Source organism: Lactuca serriola, chromosome 1 (assembly GCF_051521515.1).
Source record: "Lactuca serriola cultivar US96UC23 chromosome 1, Lser_US96UC23_V15, whole genome shotgun sequence".
NCBI classification, from domain to species: domain Eukaryota; kingdom Viridiplantae; phylum Streptophyta; class Magnoliopsida; order Asterales; family Asteraceae; genus Lactuca; species Lactuca serriola.
In genome coordinates this window covers 34,451,893-34,477,859 of record NC_136408.1, presented here as the reverse complement: position 1 = coordinate 34,477,859, position 25,967 = coordinate 34,451,893, and the positions used below count along the sequence as shown (strand labels likewise).

Sequence of the window (25,967 nt, the reverse complement as noted above, 5' to 3'; positions counted from 1 at the left end):
TCGGTTTATAAAATTAGTTTATTTTAATTTTTTAACGCAAATGTTAAAAAACAAACACGCTTCTTATTACAGTCTGCAGCCGTTTGGTCCACCTCTTCTACTGCAGAGGGTTGCAGAGATGGTCCGCAGACTTCATAAATTTTTTTCTTCAGAAAATCAAACAGTGCCTAATATTCTTATACCTTCTCATATAAGACAAAAAAAAAATACAGCTGAAAATAATAATATTAAAACAAAAAAGTATAATATATTAATAGGAGAGTTTGAATGGGCATTTGCCTGCTTAAGCATGACCAATCGAAGTCAATGCCGTTTTATTGCTTAGATTACATCTTTTATTTGTTGAAAAAAGTTATGAATTTTCTTTTATTTAATCTTTAATAAAATAAAATCTAATTGTAATTTAAACTTTTATAAATAACAGCTGTATTAAATATGACGACATAACTAAATCATCAATATAATCTTCACATTTTTTTAATAACACAAAAATTAAAATAATGCAACATTTGAATACACTTAACTCTTCTGCCCCCCTACAAAATATTTGTTTAAACATTAAAAAGAAAGTTTGATGTGTTTCCGTTGAAATAAGAGGGAAGTGGGTAGCGACATTTTACCCACAAACCTAAAGTATCCTAAGCCACGAAGATCTACTAGGAACACCACCGTTAACCACCGTCAACATATAAAAACCCGGTGGTGCAACATAAATCGAAGGAGGAGCCACCACACTCGCCTGAACCCTATCTTGACCACCACCACTCTCCAAACCCAAACACTCAAGTCTCAACATTCTCTGATTCATCGATAACGAGTGAGTCGTAAACGGTGGTGCATATGCCACCACACTCAAATTCCCGGAATCATTCGTGAGGCCAAAAGTAACATTAAAAATGCGACCGTTTTCCACACCGTGGGCTTTTCGTGGGTAAATGACCATTACGTCCTTTGGCCGGAGATCATCAAACTGTGGGTCCATGTAGTCCGGGGTTAGGGCTTGTAGCCTGAGCTCAGTCGGGTGAGTCACACCGTGCATGATGTACCGGTTATTCGGGTTCCCACCAGCCACCAAGATCCGCCCATCCGGTAACAACACTGCAGACGAATGATACAACCTCGCGATTTTTGTTTTCTTTAACGTTTGAAACCGTTTTCCTGGCCCGTTGTCCGGTTTATAAAGATACGGTTCGAGAGCCGGATCCGATGCGGTACCCCATCCGGCGCACCCTCGTTTTGCACCGTTGATTATCAAGATATCACCGGTCGGTAATACCAACATGTCGCTCATGATCCGTGGGCCCGGCATGTTCTCCATCCGCCACTTGTGGCGGTTTCCGGTGATCACCATTCTTCCACAAGAACGCAAGCCCGTTAGATAACGCCGCCGTTGAGCTGCGGTGTAGGACCCACGGGCTGCACCACCGCATACCATAACTTCAACTTTACCGAAGTTGTCGTTGTAGTCTAAAGGAAGAATTACGGAAGAGCCTGTGCTCGGGTAACTGCGGGCCCCGTTTCCCGGGATTTTTGGGAAGTTTTTTACGACTTTACGTTTTTTATAATCGAAAAGAATCGAATCCCGATTAGCAAAAATGAATAAATGTCCATTGTTTGATAAGTGTAAAATCGGGTATAAATTGTTCCCTTTTGAATTTCGCTCAAACGTACGATGCAAAAACGGGAGATCATATGGTTTATTTGAAGTTTTAGGGACAAATTCGTAACTAAACGCCGATTGTCCCCCGACAACTATAACACTGTTTTCCTTTGGAAGAGATAAACTTGAAGCATACCATCGCCTAACAAACATCTCCTTTTTTGATTCCATCCAATCACATCCATTATTTTGACACGGTTTATAATACCGGATCTTTTTCGACCCGGACCCGTTTCCACCCGTTTGCAGTAAGGTCCCATTACTCAAAAACGAGCCCGATGAGCACCACGTGTCTGTTGCAAGATGTAGGGCCCGCACTTTGTTTTTCACTATATTATATTCCACTGAGTGTGCGTAACACGAGGACTCCCGGGACCCACCCCGGGCCTTGCACTTTCGTAAACGGTATTGAGATGGGCCCGCATTGGTCTGGTCAAATATGACAACTTTATTGTGGTGGGTGACTGCCATGTGCATTGCTACCACACCGGTGTTGTTCATGAGAAGATTCCAGTTCCATCCGTGTTGACTGGATTTTGACCGGGTGGGGTTGGGCCCGGTTTGGCCTAGTTCATGTGGACGTTTACTACATATAACGCAATTCAAAAGTAAAAGAAAAAGTATGAAGCACTCGAGTGGTTTACACGAGGCCCGTGTCCCACCCATGGGAGTATTGATATTGATAATAATGTTGAGGGAAGAGGGTATGGTATTTGTAGAGTGAAATTAATTATATGAATTTATTTTGGTTAAAGAAATGCATATGATACATCCTAAAGTTATGCAACTAATTTACAAGATCACAAGAAAAGCTTACCCTAAGATTTTGCAATTTTTTTGGGGGTATTGGAGAGAAAGAATATGAAGAGAAAACATGGGGGCTGGTGTTTAATAAAGTTTGATTCTGGTGTGTATGTGACTCCTACAAATAGGGCAAAGTTGAAGGTCTGTGCCACATTCGCAACATGTCTGAAAATATTAAAAGCAAAGGAATCATGAGTTGATTTACTAAAAATGTTTATTTATTTGTATTTTGTAGGTTTATATATATATTTGTGGAAAATGTACCTGATGCCCACAGCCGAAAGCCATGTCCTTCCGAGCAGTTATGCAGATGGGGCAAAGCTGCAAAGAATGTGTAAATTAAAGGTGTAATCTCGGGTAAAATTAGTTCACCAATAATTTCTTTTTTCTCTTTATATGTATTTAATCATATGATTTTATCGCAAAAGTATAGGACATTTGATACTCATATTAGTTGTAACACAATATTTTTGGAAGCAAGTTAAAAAAACTAAAAATGGTTACTTGTTTTTTAGGAGAAAGAAAAGAGGGTATGTTTGTATTATATAGATTGACTTACATTATTATCTGAGGTAGAAGTCCCATGGTAATTTGTGTGAGTTGATGATGTTTCTCTTGTTTTAAGAGTTGGTTGGAAAGTAGTGGATCGTGAAGGATTTGGTCCACCATAACGTGGTGGTGGAAGAGAAATCCTATCTATAGCATTTCCTCTACGAGTACTGAGAGAGTACAAGAAATAACAATGTACTTTTATTTATTTGTTTATTATATTTATAGTATATGAAATCTACCCAAATATAGCATCATACTTTAAAAATTCTACTCAGTTATCTCAATGATAATTGCTTTGAATTTATATGATGTTGCTATAATTGGGTAGAACTTTCGAAGTACGATGATGTAATAGGAAGAAATGATAAAGAGTTTTGAGAAGTCACCCACCCTAGTATGTTGAGCTCAAGTGTTGCTTTATATTGTGAAGGTATCTCCATCAAGGCTGAAAGAGCAAACTCTGCTTCCTTCCTAGATGAATCCATGTTCATCGACATAATTTCTGTGAAATTTACAAACTAAAAAATCGACAAAACAAGTAAATATTCAGAATGGTAAAATGGAAGGAAAAAATAAATGAGTAGAAATTTATAAAAAGTTAGGACTCACGCATTTCACTAACTTTATTTATTAAGTTGTTCTTTCTGCATTAAGTAAAAGAGAAATAGTTGTAAAATGGAGTATTATATAAATAAATAAAACTTGCCTGAAAATTGTCAAAAGCTCGAGCAGGAATATTGTCGTCAAATTCCTTCATCATGTCCCATGGTCCATCTCCAACCCCAACTAATACTATTGACAATGGATACTCGCTATATATAAAAAAAAAATTAGTACATGTCAGAGAATTTTCGTATGTGAAAACCTAAAAAATGGTTTGTCTTAAATTTACCTAGCTTTCACAATAGCATCAACAGTTCTCCTTTCCTGTGGACTTAGTTGACCATGGTCAGTATCAACACTTCTTGTGACCTGTATGCAAAGGTGCATTTTAGCAATATAGATAGGTGCACAATAGTGGTAACCAAATAGTTGAAAGTTAGAAAATGAGCATCTTTTTTTAATCAAGATTACCTGGCCATCGGCAATGATCAACAAGACATGATATTGACCACCACTTTGTTCAACAATGGTAATTGCCATTTCAATGATAGGGGCAAATGATGTGGGCCCTGTTTGGATGCAGAAAGGAAGTTCACCACTCTTAATTTTCACAAGAAAGCTTTATGTAAGAAAAGATAAATCGGGGTGTTTAATTACAGTTATATAAATTATTATATACAAAACTAATAAAGTGTAATTTCAACCTGCAAGCCGCAATTGAGGTACTAATTCTCTATACCGTCTCAAAACATCTTCAAATCCATCACAAAATTTGTCATCCGGGTAGAAACTAAACACCTCTTGATCATGAGTTGAAGCTATCAAATCACAAAATCACATATAAGTGGCAATAACTTTGAACAACTCACACAATTTAACCATAAATTTCGATTTAATACCATCTCCAAATCCAAAACAAGGAATTAAATTATCCTCATCAAAGGAAGCTAATGTCCTTCCAATTATTGATATTGCTTCTTCATAAGGGTTCATATCAATTCCAATATGATGTAAGCTTCTTCGATGAAAAGACCTTGCACCTAATAACAATCGATAAAATTATTCTAAATAAGCTCCAAAAATGTATATAAGTATATGAAAAAGTCCAAGATTAAACTCAACCTGTCCACTCGTTGCTCTTGGTAAAATCTACACCAACAATCAAATTTGAAGACTCCAAACCAGCGCGTGCTAGAGCATCAGTAACCTGAGTAAAGTAAAAATGATGAGTTAAACTTTTTTTTAAGGATAATAGCAATGTACTTTTTTTTTTTTTTTTTTTTTTAAAGCCATAATAGCCATAACCTTTTCCTCTTTACTTGAGAGTGAGAGAAGTTTAAGTTAAAATAATGATAATGTTACCTGCTCTAAGTTGTTGTAATTATCATCTATTCTGGAGTATTTTCTCTCAAGGTTCTTCTTAACTGTAGGAGCTTGATCAGGATAGCTTTGATAAGGCGAAGGAGGGTAAGCATATGATTGGGTCAGTGGTGGTTGAGGAAATGGCGATTGAGGATATGGTGATTGTGGATAAGCCCATGGATTTGATGTCGAGCTATATGATGAATACGGCCTTGAAACAGCCCTCTTTGAAAATTTGCAACCCATTAACTCTAAAAACACAAAATTAAACACCAAATTGAGTATCATTGATAACTGCAGGAATAGGAAACAATCAATTGACGAAGAATAATTGTCAAGTTGTTGTAATCGTTAGAAAAAGTGAATTGCATACTGAAATATAAAAACCGAACTTTCTTAAAAAGCGTTGATCGCTGCATTAAAATTCCTAACAAGTTCAACAAAAAGGAACGAAACAGTGTCCAATTTGACCCAAATTCACTGCAGTTTTACTTTTAAAAAGTCAATTCAGAAGTCAAAGTCTTCGTTCTTGTGTTCTGATAAAACGCACATAAACACAAAATTAAACACGAAATTGAGAATTGTGATCAGTAAAACAGTAAAGCATACATCAACAAAACTACATAGAATTCATCCACAAAGACACACTGATCCAGAAATGAAAGTTTCGCTTCAACTATACATATATACATACGAACGAAGTCGAATTTACTGAAGAAAACACTCAAACAGGCGTTACCGAAAGCAGTACGAATCAATCGAACAAGGATTAATGTTAACTTGTTATAATCCGTAGAGAATTGAGTAACCTACTGAGGAATAGAAGCGGCGCTGGAAAGGGTTGGTGGTTGCAGGTGAAACTTTGAAAGTAGAGTGAAACGTGGCAATGGATTCAGATTTAAATATATATAACGACTCCATAAGACTCAGAGAAAATCTGCAACGTTTTCCCCTTGAGAGTTCGATTCCACCACGTTTTGTGTGTTTCTTCGCAATCACTTCGTCTGAGACGTAACACATGACGTTGACTGATTGCAAAAAAAATTACTTGTATTCCATTTTAATGCAATAATCTCTTTTGAGAAAATAGATATAATTAGTTATTTTTTAACCTTTTTTCTTTCAAATAAGTGATAACCATCAACTTTGTATTAATGTATTTAGCTTACTATAAAATTAATATTTGTTTATATTTCATGAACCAAAACTGCATAAAATGAAACTCACAGGACTGCATGTGCAAAAAAACTCAAAAAAGTTGTATCAAAACTGCAACAGAATGAAACTATGAGGACATTATGTGCAAAACATTCCAACAGTTGGAGCAAAATTGCAACGTTTATCAAACCGACAGGAGATTTTTGTAATTGACTTCAAAACACTAAAAAAGTGTCGAAATAATTCAGGAAAATAAACAGATCAGCATATCCGGGTTTAGCATATCCGTTAGATATATTTGGTTCACCGGATAAATCATCAAATTCTCACTCTGCTATCTTTTTTTCCACAACAATGGAGATTCTTGGTGTGTCAGTTTCACCTCTCACCTCAACGCCCTCTAATCCCAGGAACTATCAGCATTACAGTAACCACCGATTCGGAAAAACCCATTTCTTCAACCCGTCATCTTTGAAACACAAACCCCTTCACCAAATTCAGTTTAACTCCAGCGTATGTTTGTGCTCCATTATCGATTTTCTCGCAATTTACAACTTCAAGGCTCTTATGAAAATTGTATCTTGAGTATTTCTATTGTTTGAAAATTCCAGTGCAAAGGGATCATAAAAGCGCAAGCAGTCGATGAAGATTACGAGTTAAAGCAAGTGAAAGATATGGCTGCAGCTAGGAAGAGATGGGAGGCCCTGGTATTTCCACTGAATTAAATTCTTACAAATTTTTTAGTTCAAAATTGCGAAATTTGTATGAAGAATTTCGTTAAGGGTTCTTACATACTATGATGTTGTTGCATAGTTTGTGGAAGATTTGGCATCGTAGGTCAGTTATCGCATTCAGAATTGCATCTTTGTATGAAGATTTAGGTTGAGGGTTCATATGCATACCTTAATGTCTTCTCCTGTTTGTATGCAAAACATGTGTAAAGATTTTAGATAAGAGTTCTTGGATACTCAAGCTTTTGTGGGTCCTATTTATGAATTACTATTACATTCTCAAAGCCAACGATGTTAGGTGGTGATAAGAATGTGCAATACTTCTCTTGTTAATTAATCTTCCATTAACATCAACTCAAAGAGTTTGTTTCATTTTTCCACATGTTTATTGTAGGTAAGGGAAGAGAAAGTAAAAATGCTTACACCAAAGGAAGCTGGATACGCCATTCAACTTTCTGGCAAAACTTTACTTGATGTTCGTCCATCTACAGAGCATGAAAAGGTGAACAAAGTTCATATATGATATATCCATTCTTCATCATCATATACACATGATATACAAGTAGCTGAAGTTAAAATTTCAAAAGCAACATTATTATTTTCTTGTTGTTGATTGTTTTGAAGGCATGGGTTAAAGGGTCAACTTGGATCCCAATCTTTGATGTCGATACTCAGTTTGATGTTGGAACGCTTTCACGAAAGGTCACAAGTTACATGATGGGTACCCATTTAATCAGCTTTGTCAACAATCACATTTAGTCAACTAATCAGTTTATGGGCAAATTAGTAATTTTAGTGAGGAAAGTTGGTTAAGTTTGTTATTTGTAGGTGCTTATTACCTATATTTCTTGTATGACAACAGGAGGTTGGTGGAGTGGCGTGCCTACGCTATCTTATGATAAGTATGTGTTGAGTTGTTTGTAACCATGGATAATAATATATAATCAATCTTGAAAAATATAATCTTTTTGTTACAATTTTTCCTCTATTCAACAGACAATTTGTTTCAAAAGTCATGGAGAAATTCCCAAAAGATACAGACCTTATTGTCGCATGCCAAAAGGGATTAAGGTGAACGTCTTTCTAGAACTCATGCCATGGAGTTTTATACCATTTATTTGATTTATGCTAAGCAAGAATAGTTATTTGCACCATTTATCTGATATTTTTTTACGTATTGCTAAATTGTTGTAGATCTTTAGCTGCCTGTGAGCAACTATATAATGCTGGTTATACAAACATTTTCTGGATTCAAGGAGGTCTAGAGGCTGCTGAAGAAGAGGTAGAAGCTTAATCCTTAATTTCAAAGCAAGAGAAACACTTTAGTCCTGTTTTTTTTTCCCTCACTAAAAAGCATGATTTGGTAGTGTAATTAAGTCTTGTTTGATGCAGGATCTTGAAAGGGAAGGTCCTCAGCCCTTTAAGCTTGCTGGAATTGGTGGAGTTTCAGAGTTTCTCGGGTATAACTTACTATCAAACGTCGTCTCATTTTTCCAAATCTTTTCCTTGTAAATAAATGCTATAAAACAAGAATTTGATCATCATGTGGAATACTTGTCCAATTTGCTGAATAAATATAAAATATATGCAGTTGGACTGACCAACAAAGAGCTCAAGCTGCAAAGGAGGGCTGGGGTTACAAGCTAATGTTTTCTGCTCGATTGGTAACAAGTTTAATTTCAATCTTTTTCCAAACACATTTCACTCAACTATACTTTATAAACTAAAAATTCTCAACATGTCTATACTTCATAGGTGGGGGTTGTTATTGCTGCTGATGCATTGTTTATTGGGGTCCAGCAACTCTCTCATTATCTTCAAGATATAAGGGCTAACTAAAGATCCATTTTTTTTTGTTCAAAGATTATAGATTTCATAGGCGCTTTTTACAATTCTTGTATAATTTTCATGAGGTGATTATACTGCTATTGCCTCGCTAAATTTTGTCTATAAACCGGAACTATGTATGTGTGTATAATTTAGGCTATGTTCTTTTTTTTTTTTTTTCTTCCATTAAGTTTTAGAGTGTGGATAAATGGAAGGATAAAATGTCATTTCCATCTACAAGTTATAAAAGGTTCAGACTTGATAAGGAAAACCATTTTCCTGACTTCTAGATTTAGTATAAAAGAAATGTACACTTTCTTGCAAGCAAATTATGTGTAGAAAGCAACCAATCGGGTGTGATATATTGTGCATTGAGCCTGATGTTAAGACCTACCGAAAGTGGGGGAAGGATCATGTACAAGCTTTATGTAGGGTTTTCGTTGTGAATATATAGAATAGTGTCGATTCATTTAATAGATAGGTTTCTTTCATTTGTATAAATCTCTTTATTTATGTAGTTCTCTCTTGTAACATTTTCCAAGAGCAATATAATTAGCTTTTCCATTTAGCTTGTTCTTCTTACTTGCTTTACTTTGTTAGTTTACCTTGTGAGTTCCCCATTTCTTTATAGTTTATAGCAATATGTAACCCATTGTATCAACACACATATGTTTCTTACACATTATAGCAACATAACTATTTATTCATAATAACAACATACTTACATATTTGTACACATAACAACTAACAAATAAAGAACAATGCCTATAATAGAGACGTACTTACATATTTTATCAATAAAATAATACAAGTATTTTGAGATATGGCATAGCCTTAGGAGGTCGGGTCACACTCAACATGCTCCCTACCACTCCATTAACAACGATTATGGAATTGGAGAGATAGGTGGAGTAGAGGTGGTATGGAGGTTTAGACGGGTAACAGGTTTGGTTACTCCTGCCCGTGCATGTGTGGTCATGGGATGAGATGAGTGGGAAGGGGGGGTTGAGGGGGAGTTTGAGGTGGAGTGGATTGAGGATAGGTTGTTGTAGGTGAAGGTGGAGTATGGGAGGGAGCTATGGGCGTTGATAAAGGGTTGGTGGTGGTGGATGGGGCTTTTGACCGACGAGAATAGGTCAAGATAGGAGGGTGAGGAGATGAGGATGTGGAGTGAGGTGGTGGTGAAGATTGGGTAGGGGTGATGGAATGAGGTGGTGCTGAAGGTGGAGTAGGGTTGGTGGATGTGGAGCAGGGAAAAACATGAAGGGGGATGGGGGGTCATCAAGAAAGTCAAAAGATGTGGAGGGGGTAGGGGTATTGGCAAAGGGAAAAGAGGTTTCATCAAATGTAACATGACGAGACAGATAGACTTTTCCAATAGATGGATCAAAGCATCGACATCCCCAAAAGTTTTCCGGATAACTAAGGAAAACACATTTGACGGATCTTGGTTGGAGTTTATGAGATTGAGTAGATGAGATATTAGGATAGCAAGTGCACCCGAAGGTGCGAAGATGGTCATATGATGGTTGGCAACCATAGAGAGAGAAGGCAGGTGTGGAAAAATTTAGGCGTTTAGTAGGAAGGATATTATGAAGGTAGGTGGCGGTGTGAAGAGCTTCGACCCAAAATGAGTGGGGAAGAGAGGCATGAGTGAGAAGGGTACGGATAATGTCATTAATGCGACGAATCATCCGTTCAGCTCGTCCGTTTTGTTGGGAAGTTTGAGGGAAAGAGAAACGGAAGACGAGACCGTGAGTTTGGGCAAAGGATTTAAAGTCATTATTGTCGAATTCTCCCCCAAGATCGCATTGGAATGACTTAATGGTTCGGTTAAATTGCGTTTGGATAAGCTTGTGAAATTTTGTAAAAGTGAGAAATGTGTTAGATTTATATTTGAGAGGGTATACCCATACATAATGAGTGAAATTATCAATGAGGACCATATAGTATTTGTAACCAGATTTGCTTAAGACTGGGGATGTCCAAAGATCACAATGTATAATGTCAAATGGTGCATAAGTAACAGATTACGAATCATAATAAGGTAAGCGAGTATGTTTAGATAGTTGGCAAGCATTGCACAAAGAAGTTGTAGGTTTATTACAAGAAATTGAAAATTTTGAACGAAGTAAATCTAAAACAGGAGCACCCGGGTGACCCAAACGAGCATGCCAACGATCGTGAGAAGTGGCAAGCAGAGCAGTAGAACTGGAAGGTGTGGTGAATGGGTAAAGATCTCCGGTGCTATCATGACGAGAAAGAAGAGCTCCAGTCTTGAGGTCCTTTATAAAAAAACCAGATGGATCAAATTCAACAGAAGCTTGATTATCGATAGTAAACTTACGAACAGATAAAAGATTTTTAATAACGGATGGAGTAAATAAGATATTTTTTTAGAGTATATGAATGGGAGGGGGTAGTGTAAGAAGCATGACCAGACCCATGAATTGGCAGACTAGAGCCATTTCCAACAAAAATCGATGTTATAGGCGAAGTAGTTATGGAACTTGAGATCTTACCCTGATCAGATGTAAGATGTGTCGAGGCACCGAAATCCATATACCATGCCGGATCATTGGAATTAAGATGAACTTGCTGCATTGTCTGTGCTAAATCTGATGGATTGTAGTCGGAATAACCAACAAATTAAGGAGTGGGAGTAGGCGTCGGACCTGATGGTTGCATCGTAGGTCCATTTGGCCCCTGTTGTGGCGTGGGTCCAGAATATTGACCGGGCCCATAAGTGTGATTATCCCAGTGATTTGTAGATTGATTCGGTCCATGAGACGGGTATGGTGATGGCTGTGGATACCATGCATGCGATCCATTCCATCCTTGATGCCATTGATTTCCTTGGTTCCAATTTTGGTGGCCACGACCTCCACGTCCCCTGAAGCTTCTGCCACGTCCTCGACCAGTAAAGCCTCGCCCGCGAGTGTCTGTACCTCTGCCCGAGTAGTTGCTGTAGGGTTGACCTTGATTGCGTTGACCAGCTACTTTGTTTTGTGGTGACCTGTCAACAGAAGTGGGAGCAGCGAGAACCGTGTGGGTTTGATTTTGTCTAGCTTTTTGTCTGTGTTGTTCAAGTTGTAACATGCTGCGAGCTGTTTCAAATGACGGAGAGCTTTGATTGATGTAGGCCTCGACAACATCAAACTCTGGTGGCAACCCACGAACCATTTGTAAGACCAGTCTAGACTCAGGGACTGGGTTCTCGACATCTCCAAGCTGATCAGCAAGATCTTTAAGTTTTTGGCAATAAGATTCCATTGATGAACATGCTCCCAAAGTAAGACTGGTGAATTCTTGTTCAAGGGTTGCTGCACGTGACCCTTTATTGTTGAGAAAAAGTTGATTTGAGTTTATTCCAAGCGGCTTGGGCAGTGGTATCAGTCTCTAAGATGCGGACCATCAATTCATCAGACAAGGTGCTGTATATCCATTGAAGGACAAGCGCGTCGATTTCATCCCATTGAAGGTACCCGGGATCGGTACTATTTTTTGAACTTGTTATTATTAATAGTGTAACTAATACATATAAATGCATTAAATGAAAAAATAATCTTAATGACATTGTTTAAGGGTGGAGGTGGAGAAGATGTTGATGCTTTTAGCATTAAAATCGTGAATGTCTGCTTGTATATTTTTACTTTGTATATGGTAATTTCATATTTGTTATTATTGTTTTCAATTCAGAATATTAATACTTAACAATTTGAAAGAAGTTGCATATTAATAGTTTAAGGTAGTAGGGTTTCTCACTTTGTATATAAGCTTGTTTAAAGTAGAAGAATTACTTTTCAAATCCAACAAATCCACTACAAACATCTGCATAGGTGACCCATATCAAAATTCAAAAGTATTAATTACCATATTTTTTTTAATAAAAAGTAATAGGAATCATTCAAAAGTATTAATCAAAATCCAAAAGTATTAATCCAAAAAAGATGTCCTATTACTTTTTATTAAACAAGATATTGTAATTAATATTTTTGAATTTTTATATGGGCTACCTATGTAGATGTTTGTAGTGGATCTGTTGGATTTGAAAAATAATCCTTCTACCTTAAACATTTTTATATACAAAGTGAGAAATCCTTCTAGCTTAAACTATTTATAAACAATTTTACAAATATGCAACTTCTTTTAAATTGTTAAGTATTATTATTCTGAATTGAAAACAATAACAACAAATGTGAAGTGACCATACACAAATTAAAAATATACAAGCAAACATGCATGATTTTAATGCTAAAAGCATGAACATCTCCTCCACCTCCACCATTAAACAATGTCATTAATATTATTTTTTTTTCATTTAAATGCATTTACATGTATTAGTAACAATATTAGTAATAACAAGTTCAAAAAAAGTATTCTTATTTTTTTTAATTATAATAATAATAATAATAATAATAATAATAATAATACTAATAATAATAATAATAAGGGTTTTGTTTGTAGAAAAGTCCTAATATTTTTGTTTACAAAAAAGTCCTAATATTTTTTGTTAACAGAAAAGTCTCAATATTTTGGATTAGTTTACGAAATAGTCCCAAATTAATTTGGTAGCTGTTTCAACCGGTCAAAAAGGGTCAAACTGCAAATTTTTGCCGGTTTTCGGGACTTTTTTGTTAAAAAAAAATCTTGGGACTAAAGTGTAACTATTCTGTAAATATTTGGACTTTTCTGAAGATTTCCCTTAAATGTGTATAAAAATATTAATGACTAAATGTGTATAAAATGAGAAATAAATTACCGTATTAAGTCATTTTTACTGGCTAACCTGGAGTAGCCGGTCATAAGGACTGAATGTGTATGGTTTAACAAGCTGAAAGGGATAAACATGAACGAAAAAAAACTTAGTGACCAAATATATACAGATCGGAAAATATATTACGGTTTTAAGTGGTTATCCATTTTATAAGCCCTAATATCGTGAGATCAATTTTATTTATCGCTATAAATGTCTTTGTTCTTGCTTTCATTCTACCTTAGGGAACGTTTATATTGTACTAACTTTTGGTTTATTATTTGTTATATTATTATAACAATCACTCTAGCTTTTAAGTTTGGTCTTTTACATATTAAAAACATAATTAATATTTAATTGTAATATAACTTTAACTTCTATGTCTTTTATAGTTTTATTTACTAACTTCTCTGTCTTCTAATACATAGGGAGTATCCATCGTTAGCATTTTTTTTTCGGACTCATTTGTACGTAACTAAGAACTTTGATTAGTATTCTTTTTTCTTATTTTTCAAAATTATTATGTATTTATATGTTTCTTTTTGGACTTTATAATAGACAAAACCGTCTCCGATAGTGAAAGAAAAGGAATATTTGTTTTAATTCGTTTTTTGTAAGTTCTATCCAAATCAATAGATTATATAATTCTTTTAATAGTGTTTTATTGCTACACTAACAACTAGTTTAATAAAAATATATACCAACAACTTTTTTACACTTTTTCACTGGTTAATCAAGGTCTTCGAACCATAGGTCTTGGACCATCCCTTCATACCAAAGGTCTTTGGACCACAATTCTAACACAAGTAGCTTGACGAACCAAGTGCCTCAAAGGCTCAAACTAGTAGACTCCTCTCAACGGAAGACAACTTTAGAAATTAGAAGTCTTAGATCAACATTGTGGACAAGTTAGCAGATTTGTGTATTTTTGTGGACAATCTTGCAACAAAATTAACCAATCTATACTTGAATACAAAGTAATTTACTTTTATTTTAATTCTTGTTTTCTCGAGAAGCTTCACATATCAAGGAGACCATGTGAACTTCCTATTATCCAACAGTTTCTAGTCCGATTTATTTATTTTGGGCTTTACTAAATGAGAAATTTTCAATAAAAATTTAATATTGTGAGTCAGTTTACATTTAATTTTAACATTTATTTTTTAAATAGAAAAATCTCTATTATCTAACTTTATACGATAATATTTCATTTTTTGTTGAAAAAAAATAAGGAAGATTTTCGTTAACGTCAGCAAAATATAAAATAATCGAGATTTTTCTATTCAAAAAATAAAAATTAAGATTAAACCGAAAACTAATCCAAAATATTACAGAATTTATCGAAAATCTCCCTTACTAAATTTATCTTGAATTTAGATTATTTAATATTCAAACTTTACTCTATGATACTTTATATCTCATGAGCTTACTTTTTCCAAGTTGGCGTAGTATGATTCTAGAACAATTTTAAAGACAAAGTTTGATATGATTTCAGGATCATTAATTCAACAATTTTGGCTTGACTAGGAACTTGATTGGTATTTGAAGACCGACCAACTTATAGATTTGTATATCATTTTTCATCCTCAAGAGTAGGTTCTCCTAAGCCAAACACCTTTGATGATTGGAGATTACATCACACATACTTAGATATCACAAACACTTCGAGTTTTCAAAGACTTTTCAATGTTTGTTTCTCAGTGCATATCATTTTCAACACCATGCCCAGTATTAAGATATTATGTTTTAGCTCTTTAAAACATCGATGTGTTAAAAAAAATGCAAATCTAATGCTTTAATATATATTGTAGCTTTGATATCATTTGTTAGCATAAATATATAAATCATAGATCGAAAATGTTATTGACTCACCAAGATATAAAAGAAATTCATACATTGTTTTTTTATTTTTTTTTATTTTTTAATGCCAATTCATTATAAATTTAATTATCATCGTACAACAAATGAGATGACAAACGGGCAACAAGCTGCGCCGCTACGCCTTTTTGTATAGCAAAGCTCAATCTTTTAAAGACTACATTCATAGAACTAGGGGATATACCATTGCAATGCATGATCCGTTGTACTCTATTAAGAAGCTCTACTGCATCCGGTGCGAGGAAACCAAACGTATCAAACGTAAATGGTATGAACACGTGTTGATTTTCCATGCACGATTTCTCATGTTTGTTGACTTTGCCTGTAGCAGCTTTCAAAGCAGCCAGTCATGCCGTGAAACCCCCCGCCCTCAAGCCCACGAGAGGGGATACCCCTGTAAGGTCCACACATGCATGTTTCCCTCCGACCCATCCAAAAATCAAAATGTCAGCCGGTCTTAGGGTCGACCTTCCTTCTGTCGGGTCAGTCAAGAAATTCATAGGTGCCTCTTTCTTAGCACAAACTCATGCACGCTTAAATATATCGAACAAAACATCTTGACCATATCGTGCCTGTATTTGAACCCCGAGAGTTCTTTACAGTGAACTGCATGCTCTCCAAAGGAGTCCAAACATGCCTTGCGACACACCGGACATATCTCGTCAGCTGGGAATATTAGAATCATGAGTCGATATTTGAGGATAGTACGATACTCCACAGGAGACATATGTTGGCCAATCCCATCTATAGGGATAGCAAGAAGAAAATCTAGGGCATGTGGTGCACATAAGCACTGGAAAACCGCTTTCTGACGGGCCGTCATGTCGAGATGAACTTCCATATCTTGGACAATTTTACGAAAAAGGGCACTCGCCAGCGTACTCTGGGATTTAGGGGGGGGTGTCTTTAGTAGTAAAACTGCTAAGGTCAGAATCTGGAAGCTTGTTACGAAGAGAAGCCAAGGCACCATCATAATCAGAATCCATGCCATATATGCCGCTATCCCGTAAGATGTGGTCTTGCAATACCCAAGTTTGGGCCCTTGAGGCAACAAAAGCATATGAAGTAGCCTCTACTGCCAAGTATAAACCCAAACCACCAAACCTGATGGGTAAGGAAGCAATGCGCCATTGTAGGTCACCAAAGAAAGGGACACCACAAACCACAATGTCCTCAATGGCCCCGCGCAACCCATTGTCAAAGAATATTGCCGCCTCCTCCATGTGAACGAGTTGGCACGTCCTCAGCCCAAAGAAAAGCTTAGCAATACCCATACAAGACCGAAGCAGAAGGAGCTCACTCTGAGGGTCAGACAATTGAGGAAGAAGGCGCATCAAATTCACAGCGTTTTCGGCTCTCTTTATGGCTAAGCTGCTAATGAAACTAGCATCTCTACTAACAGCTCCCCCAAGAAGTTTCACCCCCAAATGTGGCCTCCCGATGTCAGCCGGGAATAGCCCCTCACGTAGCTTCCTACCGTCGCACGAGGGCCAAAAGAGCTCGGTTTTCTTGATATTCAGTTGAAGGCCCAATTTTGGGCCAATCACCATAATGATGTCCAACGCTTTGGCCACCTCCTCCGAATCTCCAATAAGTGTGCCATAATCAAGGTACCATGCATGGAGGAGAAGCTTGCAATTGTTGCTAATATTATGCAAGAGCGGGTGTAACACAAGAGCAAAGATAAGTGGTCCCAAGGGGTCTCCTTGCTGAACCCTAGTAGTGGACCAAATATGTGTGTTGTCAAGATACAACCTTGCTGCTTGACCATAGAGGAATTCTACCCACAAGGATATAGAAGGACATCTCAATCTGACCTCATGAAGCAACGCAGATCTATCAACAAGGTTAAAGGCATTAGAGAAATCCACGGTAAGCATGGAGAGAGATCCGTCATCATGGCGCTCGCCCAACACCCTATTGGTGCTATGTAATATGGCCTCAGCACCACCCGACACCCCGACCCCGAACTGAAAATCATTGAGATACTTGGTCATTTCCTTACCAACACCTTTCATAGCCACCTTGGAAACCAAACGTCTCCATATAGTACCTACAACAATAGGTCGTATTCCCTTGTCAGGTTTTAAGAGCGGTATCAGAGGAGCAAAGGCAACAAATTTTGCTAAACTCGAAGGGCATCTCCCCCAATCCATAGATTAACCACAAATGTAATAGCATGCAGGAGGTCGTTGGCTATAGCCGAACCTTCCCCACAAAGGGCATCCAAAATATGTTGAGCTCTAAACCCGTTTCTCCCACACGAGGTACCTTTAGGGAAGGATTTAATTCCCCCAAGGACATTGTCAACATCCACTACAAGGGGAGGTTCTGAAAATATGGTGCTGTGTATGGAAGGTGGTGGCTTGTATGGATGCTTATCCTCCAATGCCTTCGTGGTATCACCCCCAAATGGAGCAACCCCCGAAGAACATAAAACTTTCACTGCTGCTGTAAAATGTCCATCGGCAACCTTACGAAGACATTGTCTGACATTGGCGTTGCCCGGTGTTCTTCCATCCTGAATGTACTCTTCTTTTTTGCCTTGTTGCTCCAACCTTGCATTGCCAACTAAGTTTTTAACTAGCTTGGCGATACCGTCTTCAGTCCCCCAAGTGGCTAAAGCGCTCAAAATATTACGATGTTGCAAAGACTTCCTGTTTCCAGACCTCCTTTCTTGCCTATTCTTGGGCTTGAACACCTGACGAGTACACCTAGGTAGAATTAACAAAGCAACCCACGCTTCAACGGACCCGGGATGAGCAACCACCTTGGAAAGGGATGCTTTAAAAGCTTAAGAAAAAGCCATGCGACAACTATGAGGGATGCTTTTGACGGTGGTGATAGGGATTCATACATTAACTATGTTGCCTTATTGATGCAAAATTTTGACGCCCAACTATGATTAATGTGATGATATTTCTCAACAAAGATCTTCATTAATTTTTCAACCAATTTTAAAGTATTAAGATCAAGGTTGTATAAAAAAAGTTTGTATGCTTTTTTTTTTATGTTGATAACTAACCATATTTATTCTTAGAATATTCGAGTTTTCATTAAACTTTAATATTATAGGCTTATAGCTATAACATTTAAATAATACTTGCCTTATACAACTTACAAAGATAATTACCACCAAATAGTAAATGATAACATTATATCTTTATTATTAGAATATTCTAACGTAGAGCTAGGTTCAGGTGTTTAAACTAATTATTGTATTATTGTATGCATCAATGTGGGCCAATCAAAATTAAATAATAAAATAAATAAATAAGGGTAATTTAGTAATTTGTTTAATAACTTCCAAAAATAATCCCTATAATCATGGTATTGGTATTGACCTAAATAAATAAGCGTTCCTCAATCTCCCACCCAATAAAGCCCTAGCATTGGGTATTGACGCTTTCAGATCACAAAGAAGGCCGAAGAGAGTGGTTTCCAGGTCGACGAAACCAAAGAGACTAGGGAGACGTGAAGAAACAACGAAGTTTTGCTCGTCTCTTCCGGCTGCGAGTGTGATGTCCAGCTTCGCAAGGAGCGGTGGTGGCAAGGTGAACCCTCTGCGACTTTGTGTTCGATGAGAACATCAGAGAAGGAAGAAAACGAGGGGAAAAGGGGGTCCGATGGTAGCCATCCGTCGCAGGTGAGGAACTCGGTGGTGTTTGCTCGTAGATCACGATGTTTCTTTGTTTTGGCAGTTCCAAATTAACCACAGGTAAAATTTATTTTGGGATTTTTGTTTGTAATCGTTGGGGGTGTTTGGGTTTGCTGGGAACCCAATGAAAATGAAGGGAATTTGGGTTTGTTGATTCACGGGAAATGAAGAAGGAAGAAATTAGTTTTTTTTTTGTTCTAGCAGCCTCTAGCTGCGTCAACTTATGTTTTTAGAAGTAGTGATTTGGGGGGTGGTGTATGTTTTGTGCTTTGAGCGACAGAACAAGAAGAAAACACTACACTAGAGTGTTTGACTTTATATTCTTGGAATTTTGCTATGTAATTCACAAATTGGATGCTGATCTTAAATGTGTTTCACACAAATTACTCAGTTTGTAGTGGGACTGCTTCAGGGACTGGTTAAACCCAGTAAACTAAATTCGAAAGTTTTGATATGTTTGACTTTTTTCTACTTGTTACTTTTGGCTTCTTCATATTTGTCGGTTTTTGCTACTGAGTTAATTTGACTAGACACTAATCTATAATGGGTTTCACCAAAAATTGGAATTGGAACTGTGTAAAATCTAGTCAATTTGAAGTGGAATCACTTCAGGGTAAAAGCTCAAATCTTGAATTCTTGTAGTTCACGAATGCTGATTTCTCTATTTCCATTGGGATTTACTTTTATTGATCTGTGGTTTTTTGTTTGTACTTTTTGGAGTTCAGAATCTTAGATCGATACAGTTGTATTCTTTTAGCTTATTGTTTGAAATCTTTTATTTGTCAATGTAGATTGACTGTTCAGAATCTTGATTGATAAAGTTCTAATCTTTTTGTTTCTTATATCTAGATCCTATCAAGAAAATTCGCCCACAGGTAAACATAATTTGTTTTGTTAACATAGGACTTGAGTTTTTAGTTGGGCTACTGAAATGTCTAACACTATCATTCTCATTAAATTTGTATTGTTAACACATGAGTTGAGTTAGATGTTGCTGATGAAAATGAGCGAGTTTCATCTTGGAATGTATAACAATATCATTCTCATTAAATTGTTTTTTACTTTGGATATTTTTCCAACCGAATGCATACTGTAACTGAATCTTGAATTCCAATTCTATCAGAATGGAATCACGAATTCCAATTCTGTTGGAATGGAATATGAATATTTTTTCACTGATTTTGTGCAGTGGATTTGTTTCCATAGAAGCAGCTGATGCTTGAAGAATGGACCATGAAATTGAAAGTGAATCTTAGCAACATTATTTTTTTAGAATGTATTAGTGTCTTGATTAGATTTTGATTTTTTTCCCCGAATTGAAAGTTCTTTTAGTTTTATTTTTTAACAATAAATGTAATTCTTAACAATTGTTACCTGTATTCTATAAGAATTAAGTAATGCTTGTTTTTATTCTTCAATTAATGGTTCAAGAATATTTTTATTATTTTATGGTTCAAAAATATTTTTATTTTTGATAAATATATTCTGTTAGAATATCCGAGAATTATCATCACTACAGTCAAATTTTTAAAATTAATAGAATCTATTATCCTTAAAATTTGCAATTTTTTTTTAAAATTTATATTAATTGACTAAAATACCCTTAGAATGAAATTATATGGTATTTTGTAATTATCTTTAAATTAATAATATGTATTATTCACTTTCTTAAAATAAATACATTTGATTAACCCACATTTATACATAAATAACATAATAATTACTTTTGAATAGAATAACCTAAGCTTTTCTGAGGTATATCAATTATCAATGTTTTTTTATTTTTTATTTTTTATTTTTTTATTTTATTAAACATAAGAAAATAAGCCCACAAACGGGACGTCCTTACACCTACGCCAAACAAACATGTAGGGACCATCAAACCGGAGTTGCGACGGCGAGAAGAGGAATCCTTTTGCGGACTGCAACTCCCGGAGATTCCGACATATCCAACTCCTCTTCCTTTTCTCCATTACCCAATTTCCAATCGAACTTATACAGAAGAGTCGCTAACAAATTCTCATTCGTAGCCATCGCAAATGCAATTCCTGGGCAAATCCTCCTCCCAGCTCCGAACGGAATCAACTCAAAATCATGCCCTTTGAAATCAATATTAGAACCCAAGAACCTCTCCGGCCGGAACTCCTCCGGTTCATCCCAATGTTTCGGGTCCCTTCCGATTGCCCAAACGTTCGTCATAACCAAAGTTCCCTTACTGATGTCGTACCCCATAACTCTAACATCTTTTGAAGCAACATTAGGAACTAACATAGGCAGCGGAGGATGGAGCCGGAGTGTCTCCTTGATTACAGCTTTTAGGTAACTCATCTTCTCAAGATCCTCCTCCGCGATGCCATTTTTTCCGGCCAAAATCGTCCTCACTTCATCTTTTACTTTCTTCATGATTGTCGAGTGTTTGAGTAGCTCCGCCATCACCCACTCTAGCACGGTGGCAGTGGTGTCCGTTCCGGCGGTATAAGCGTCCAACAGGAGTGCTTTGATATTAGTCTTGTTGAGAATACCACTGTCTTCATCGTCTTTTTGTATCTCCAATAAAATATCGACAAAATTTTCATGCTCGATAACATCTTTCTGTTTCTTCTTATGCTCATCAAGTACTCCCTCCACGAATTCATCAATCTCTCTCGTGATTCTTTCCACCTTACTATCAAAACCATTGATACGATCCACCCATGCGAGGCTAGGGATGAAGTCAGCAACTGCAAACGAACCCAATGTTATGAGGAAATCCCTCAAAAGTTGCTTAAACTTTTTTCCGTTCGCCCCTTCGCCGTACTTCCGCCCTAACACCACCTGACACGTCACGTTGTTGGTGTATGTCACGAACAAATCGCTTAAATTCACCGGCTCGTTGTTTGAATCACGTATAATCTTCAACATGATGGCAGTTTCTTCTTCTCGTACTGATCGGAAAAACCGAACCCTTTTGGTGCTCAGAAGCTGGAGCACCATGATGCTTTTTAACTGTCTCCAATGGTCACCGTAGGGGGATCCGGACACGGTTTTACCATCGTAAAGAAGCTTCTTTATCAATTTGGATTCGGGTCGGCTTGCGAAGATGATGTCATAAGTTTTCATGATCTCACGGGCGGCTTCCGCTGATGAGGCAACCACCGTCGGGACGTTGCCGAGATGGATGAGCATGAGTGGACCATAACGGAGAGATAATGACCGCAGGAATTGGTGGTGGAGGGGGCCGAGTTGGTGGAAGTTTCCGATGATTGGTAATCGGGGTGGTGATGGTGGGGGGTTTGTCGAGGATTTAGATGGGAAGAATTGCCATTTGATGATGAAGAGAATGATCATAAAGAGTGACCAAAGAAATGGATAAGATAAAAAACTCATCATGGTATCTGTGAGTGAGGGTGGCCGTTATTTTCTGTTTTTAAGCTGTAGCGGAGGCAGATAGGCAGCGGCGGATCAAGGCGGCTGCCGGCCACCGTTTAACGACGATACGGATAAAAACTAAAATAGTAAAATTTCGTGACTTGATTTGGTTTCCTTTCGTCTTTCGTTGTTTGTGGTTACACAATGTCGCAAACGTCTATGTTTTCAAAATCTATGTCATAATTTTCAAGAGGCTCGTGTGGACTTTTTAAGCCTCAATTAATAATTAAATAAATAAATATTTTAGGTTGCATTAATAAGCGGATCTCTTACATGTAGTAACGTTTTGGTTTAAAATTACTTATATTTATAATGTTAAGTAGTTGGCTATATTATTGTCAGTAGAAATATTTTAAATACTAAATTAAATTAAATTATTGTATTAAATTATATATAAAGTTTTTTTTATTATTTTTATTTTTTTTAATAATACAGACGGAATCTTTATCATCCATATTTTTCATGATTACTTTTAAAAGTTTTTGGACTCAATGTCCGATAACATCAAAGAATTTACGTAGCTCATTTTCTTGATTTACAATGATTACTTTTAAAATATTTTGGGCTCCATCTACGATAAAACCAAGAATTTTCGTAGCATATCTTTCCTGATTTCCAATAATGAAAGAATTTTCGTAGGATATGGTGGATGTGTTCGGAGCTTTTCAAAGTTTTTTTTAGAGTTTTTAATTTTTTAATTTTATTTTAATCAAAACGTTTTTAATCTAAAAGAAAGTTATTTCAAATACTTTTGAGAGTTTTTATTTAATTTTATACTTTTTTAAACTAACTAATTTTTTGGGATATTTATGCACAAATAATTTTTTTTATTGATGAGTCGTTACTAGATAATGACATTTATGTCGCTCTTTTGAGTCTTTTCCTCAAATTTATCTGCTAGAATCTTGGTTTTTCATGCGGATCAACCCTTCTTCAAGTTCCACAATATTTTGTGGTCTCTCTGTCGCCACGCTATGGTTTTAATTTGATAACTTTCTTCTATACGAAATTATCCCATAATTTTTTTTATTAAAATTGACGAAAATCTAATATAGAAAATCGAAAACAATAGAAATTATTAAATATGTTTTCGTAAGTGGGCTTGTCAAAGGCCCATTTAAGCATAGGCTGATAATATCTGATCCGAAAGATACAATCCTTCTTCAAGCTTTTCCCAGTTCCCGCTCTTCACTCTATAATCTCATAATCTGTATCATCTACCTTTTGCCCTTTGTTGCCATTTTAGGGTTTTAATAGTTGATTAAGAAATTTCATGATTGTCTAACAGGAATAATATAAGAATGAGGATTAATCAAGTTGCTCCGACAGGTTCGTCGATATCTCCCTATCGTCTTAATCTTTTGCAATTTCTTCTTATATATTGTTTATTTTATCTTGCTCCGAATTATAGAATTGAGGAATTAATAGGGATGCTATATGTTGTATACGATATTAAATGTATGAAGTTTGAGAATCATTGATCAGAATTGAGAGAGATTTCGACTGAATTGATTACGCCTTTGCTCAACAATTAGAGTCCCAATTGGTTTAAAAAATCGCACCTACCATTCCCCTTTTCTTTCTCAAGTTCGTTTTCATTGCTTAAAAATACAACTATTGTGGTATAGGGTTTGTAATTACTTATTTGAAGCTTGTGCGATTTTTTGTTGAGGTCTCGATTTTGAAGTTGAGCGATCTGTAAATTGAGTTGTAATCCTTATCGTTTATATGATGACTGTGTTTAATTATGTAAATTTGCAGATAACTGATTGATCAACAGTAAATATGGCTAAAGCTTGGATCAATACAGATGAAACTGCAAAACAATTACTGGCTAGGGTTCTTAAAGAAAGACCATTGTTACTTCTCCCTCAACCCCTTCACAGGGTACCCCTTAGCGTCAACAACATCATTGAGATCATAGGCCCATCTCCTTCAGCCAAAACCGAAATCCTGCTACAAGTTACTGTTACATGTATTCTTCCCAAGAACTGGAATGGAATCCAATACGGAGGCTTAGAATATTCCGTATTGTTCCTGGACTTAGATTGTCGGCTTGACATATTCCGCCTTTCTCAATCCCTAAAGCTAAGAATATCCGAAACCAATCGCAATTCAAATCATCAATTTCAGCATGATGATGACATGGAGTTACTATTTAAAGAATGCATGAAACGAATCTCATACAGCAGATGTTACGATAGTTTTCAATTCCTTTCCGCTCTAAAGGGATTGCATTCCAAACTTGATAAAGAAAGAAAGGAAGATCGGAATGGTGTTGATGTACTAATGATCGATGGAATTGGAGCATTTTACTGGGTCGATCGTGGGTTTTCATCTTTGCCACAGGGGAATCCCAACAGGAAAAACTTTTGTTTTCAAACTGTGTTTGAAACTGTTGTTCTGGAACTAAGGAAGCTCTTGATGATGCATCCTGTTCTTGTTTTAGCTACAAAGACAGTTACAAGTCAAGTCAAAGGATGGTCAAAGAATGAATATCGTGAGTATATGCCATTGATTTGGCAATCGTCTGTTACACATAGAATTCTTGTGAGACCTTCGGATGATAAAAGAAAGATTCATGATCGTGTTTGCTATTTGGCAGAGTGGTTATTGCCAGCCCTAAATCTTTCAGATGAGTTTTTTGTTGGTGATGCTGGAATTCTCACTTTGTTGTAGAGCATGATTTTTTTTTTTTTTTTTTTTTTTTTTTTTTTTTTTTTTTTTGTCATTATGGTAAATTTCTAACAGGTTTTTGGATAACTGGTTTAGGAGTATGGTTTTTGTTTAAATATATATATTTTTCATTAATTTAATTATCATCGTACAATGACTGAGATGACAAACGGGCAACAAAATACGCCGTTAAGCCTTTTTATATGGTAAAACTAATTCTTTTGAAGACTACTTACATATATCTAAGGGATATAACATTGATATGTATGATCCGTTTGTATTTTATTAAAAAGCTCAATCACATCCGATCCGACGTGAGGAAACCAAACATATCAAATGACAAATGCAAATGGTATGAACACGTGTTGATTTTTCATACACGATTTTTCATGTTTGGTGACTTTGCACGTGTTGATTTTTCATACACGATTTTTCATACCCCCAAGCCCATGAGTGGGGATGCCCTTGTAAGGTCTACACATGCGTGTTTCCTTCAAACCCATCTAAAAATCAAAATGTTAACATGTGACATCCATATTTTCAGGGCCAGAAAAAACCGATTTTTTTATTTATGCTTTATAAAAATCAGAGTACTTTTAATAAAAATGTTGCGGAATTTGTTCCCAGTAAAACATGATAAATACGTTATCAAAGCTTTTTTGAAGAAATGTATTTTTATTAATTTTAAAACGTTTGGGATGTCATCGTTAATACAAATACATAAGCATAAACAGAACTTACATTCATTATCACTAGTGATCTATATCTCTTTAATCTCTCAGTGTAATGTGACTTCATATCAACACCTGTGATATAAATAAACTGAGTGAGTCAGGTTGGGAAACCTGGTGAGTACAAAGGGTTTTCATCCCAAAATAAATAAGTTTATTAATT

General features: G+C 36.1%; 4 protein-coding genes and 2 pseudogenes across 4 annotated transcripts; 2 read left to right on the top strand and 4 right to left on the bottom strand.

Moving 5' to 3' along the window:
* Window positions 1–456: 456 nt before the first annotated feature.
* On the bottom strand, window positions 457–2,326 carry LOC145082427 (aldehyde oxidase GLOX pseudogene; annotated as a pseudogene).
* A 60-nt stretch (window positions 2,327–2,386) lies between these two features.
* On the bottom strand, window positions 2,387–5,984 carry LOC145082443 (E3 ubiquitin-protein ligase RGLG2-like). The gene is made up of 12 exons (XM_079023316.1): window positions 5,795–5,984; window positions 4,982–5,232; window positions 4,742–4,826; window positions 4,519–4,659; window positions 4,324–4,437; window positions 4,091–4,188; window positions 3,909–3,988; window positions 3,723–3,828; window positions 3,407–3,534; window positions 3,024–3,183; window positions 2,729–2,785; window positions 2,387–2,629 (listed from the first exon to the last, which is right to left on the bottom strand). Exons 2-12 carry the CDS (start codon window positions 5,225–5,227, stop codon window positions 2,549–2,551), a joined length of 1,296 nt encoding a protein of 431 aa, XP_078879442.1. The 5' UTR covers window positions 5,228–5,232; window positions 5,795–5,984; the 3' UTR covers window positions 2,387–2,548.
* Window positions 5,985–6,398: 414 nt separating this feature from the next.
* On the top strand, window positions 6,399–8,872 carry LOC145082411 (Rhodanese/Cell cycle control phosphatase superfamily protein). The gene is made up of 10 exons (XM_079023315.1): window positions 6,399–6,652; window positions 6,751–6,846; window positions 7,265–7,372; window positions 7,495–7,591; window positions 7,733–7,772; window positions 7,867–7,941; window positions 8,065–8,152; window positions 8,263–8,330; window positions 8,462–8,534; window positions 8,626–8,872. The coding sequence occupies exons 1-10, from the start codon at window positions 6,494–6,496 to the stop codon at window positions 8,707–8,709; spliced, it is 888 nt and encodes a 295-aa protein (XP_078879441.1). The 5' UTR covers window positions 6,399–6,493; the 3' UTR covers window positions 8,710–8,872.
* Window positions 8,873–16,221: 7,349 nt separating this feature from the next.
* On the bottom strand, window positions 16,222–17,328 carry LOC145053454 (uncharacterized). The gene has a single exon (XM_079001507.1). The coding sequence runs from the start codon at window positions 17,326–17,328 to the stop codon at window positions 16,222–16,224; it is 1,107 nt and encodes a 368-aa protein (XP_078857633.1).
* A 3,419-nt stretch (window positions 17,329–20,747) lies between these two features.
* Window positions 20,748–22,601, bottom strand: LOC145082379 (cytochrome P450 736A117 pseudogene; annotated as a pseudogene).
* Window positions 22,602–22,836: 235 nt separating this feature from the next.
* On the top strand, window positions 22,837–25,160 carry XRCC2 (homolog of X-ray repair cross complementing 2 (XRCC2)). The gene is made up of 2 exons (XM_079023313.1): window positions 22,837–23,726; window positions 24,159–25,160. Exon 2 carries the CDS (start codon window positions 24,183–24,185, stop codon window positions 25,074–25,076), a length of 894 nt encoding a protein of 297 aa, XP_078879439.1. The 5' UTR covers window positions 22,837–23,726; window positions 24,159–24,182; the 3' UTR covers window positions 25,077–25,160.
* The last annotated feature ends 807 nt before the right edge of the window (window positions 25,161–25,967 follow it).

Excerpts from the sequence above, each read along its gene's own strand:
- LOC145082411 (XM_079023315.1), top strand. The coding sequence starts at position 6,494 with ATGGAGATTCTTGGTGTGTCAGTTTCACCTCTCACCTCAACGCCCTCT. Across the intron at positions 6,847-7,264 it reads GGAAGAGATGGGAGGCCCTG|GTAAGGGAAGAGAAAGTAAA; the intron begins GTATTTCCACTG and ends TGTTTATTGTAG. Across the intron at positions 7,373-7,494 it reads CATCTACAGAGCATGAAAAG|GCATGGGTTAAAGGGTCAAC; the intron begins GTGAACAAAGTT and ends ATTGTTTTGAAG.
- LOC145053454 (XM_079001507.1), bottom strand. The coding sequence starts at position 17,328 with ATGACCAAGTATCTCAATGATTTTCAGTTCGGGGTCGGGGTGTCGGGT.
- LOC145082443 (XM_079023316.1), bottom strand. The coding sequence starts at position 5,227 with ATGGGTTGCAAATTTTCAAAGAGGGCTGTTTCAAGGCCGTATTCATCA. Across the intron at positions 4,189-4,323 it reads ACCTCAATTGCGGCTTGCAG|GGCCCACATCATTTGCCCCT; the intron begins GTTGAAATTACA and ends GCATCCAAACAG. Across the intron at positions 3,535-3,722 it reads GAGCTTTTGACAATTTTCAG|TTTGTAAATTTCACAGAAAT; the intron begins GCAAGTTTTATT and ends TCGATTTTTTAG.
- XRCC2 (XM_079023313.1), top strand. The coding sequence starts at position 24,183 with ATGGCTAAAGCTTGGATCAATACAGATGAAACTGCAAAACAATTACTG.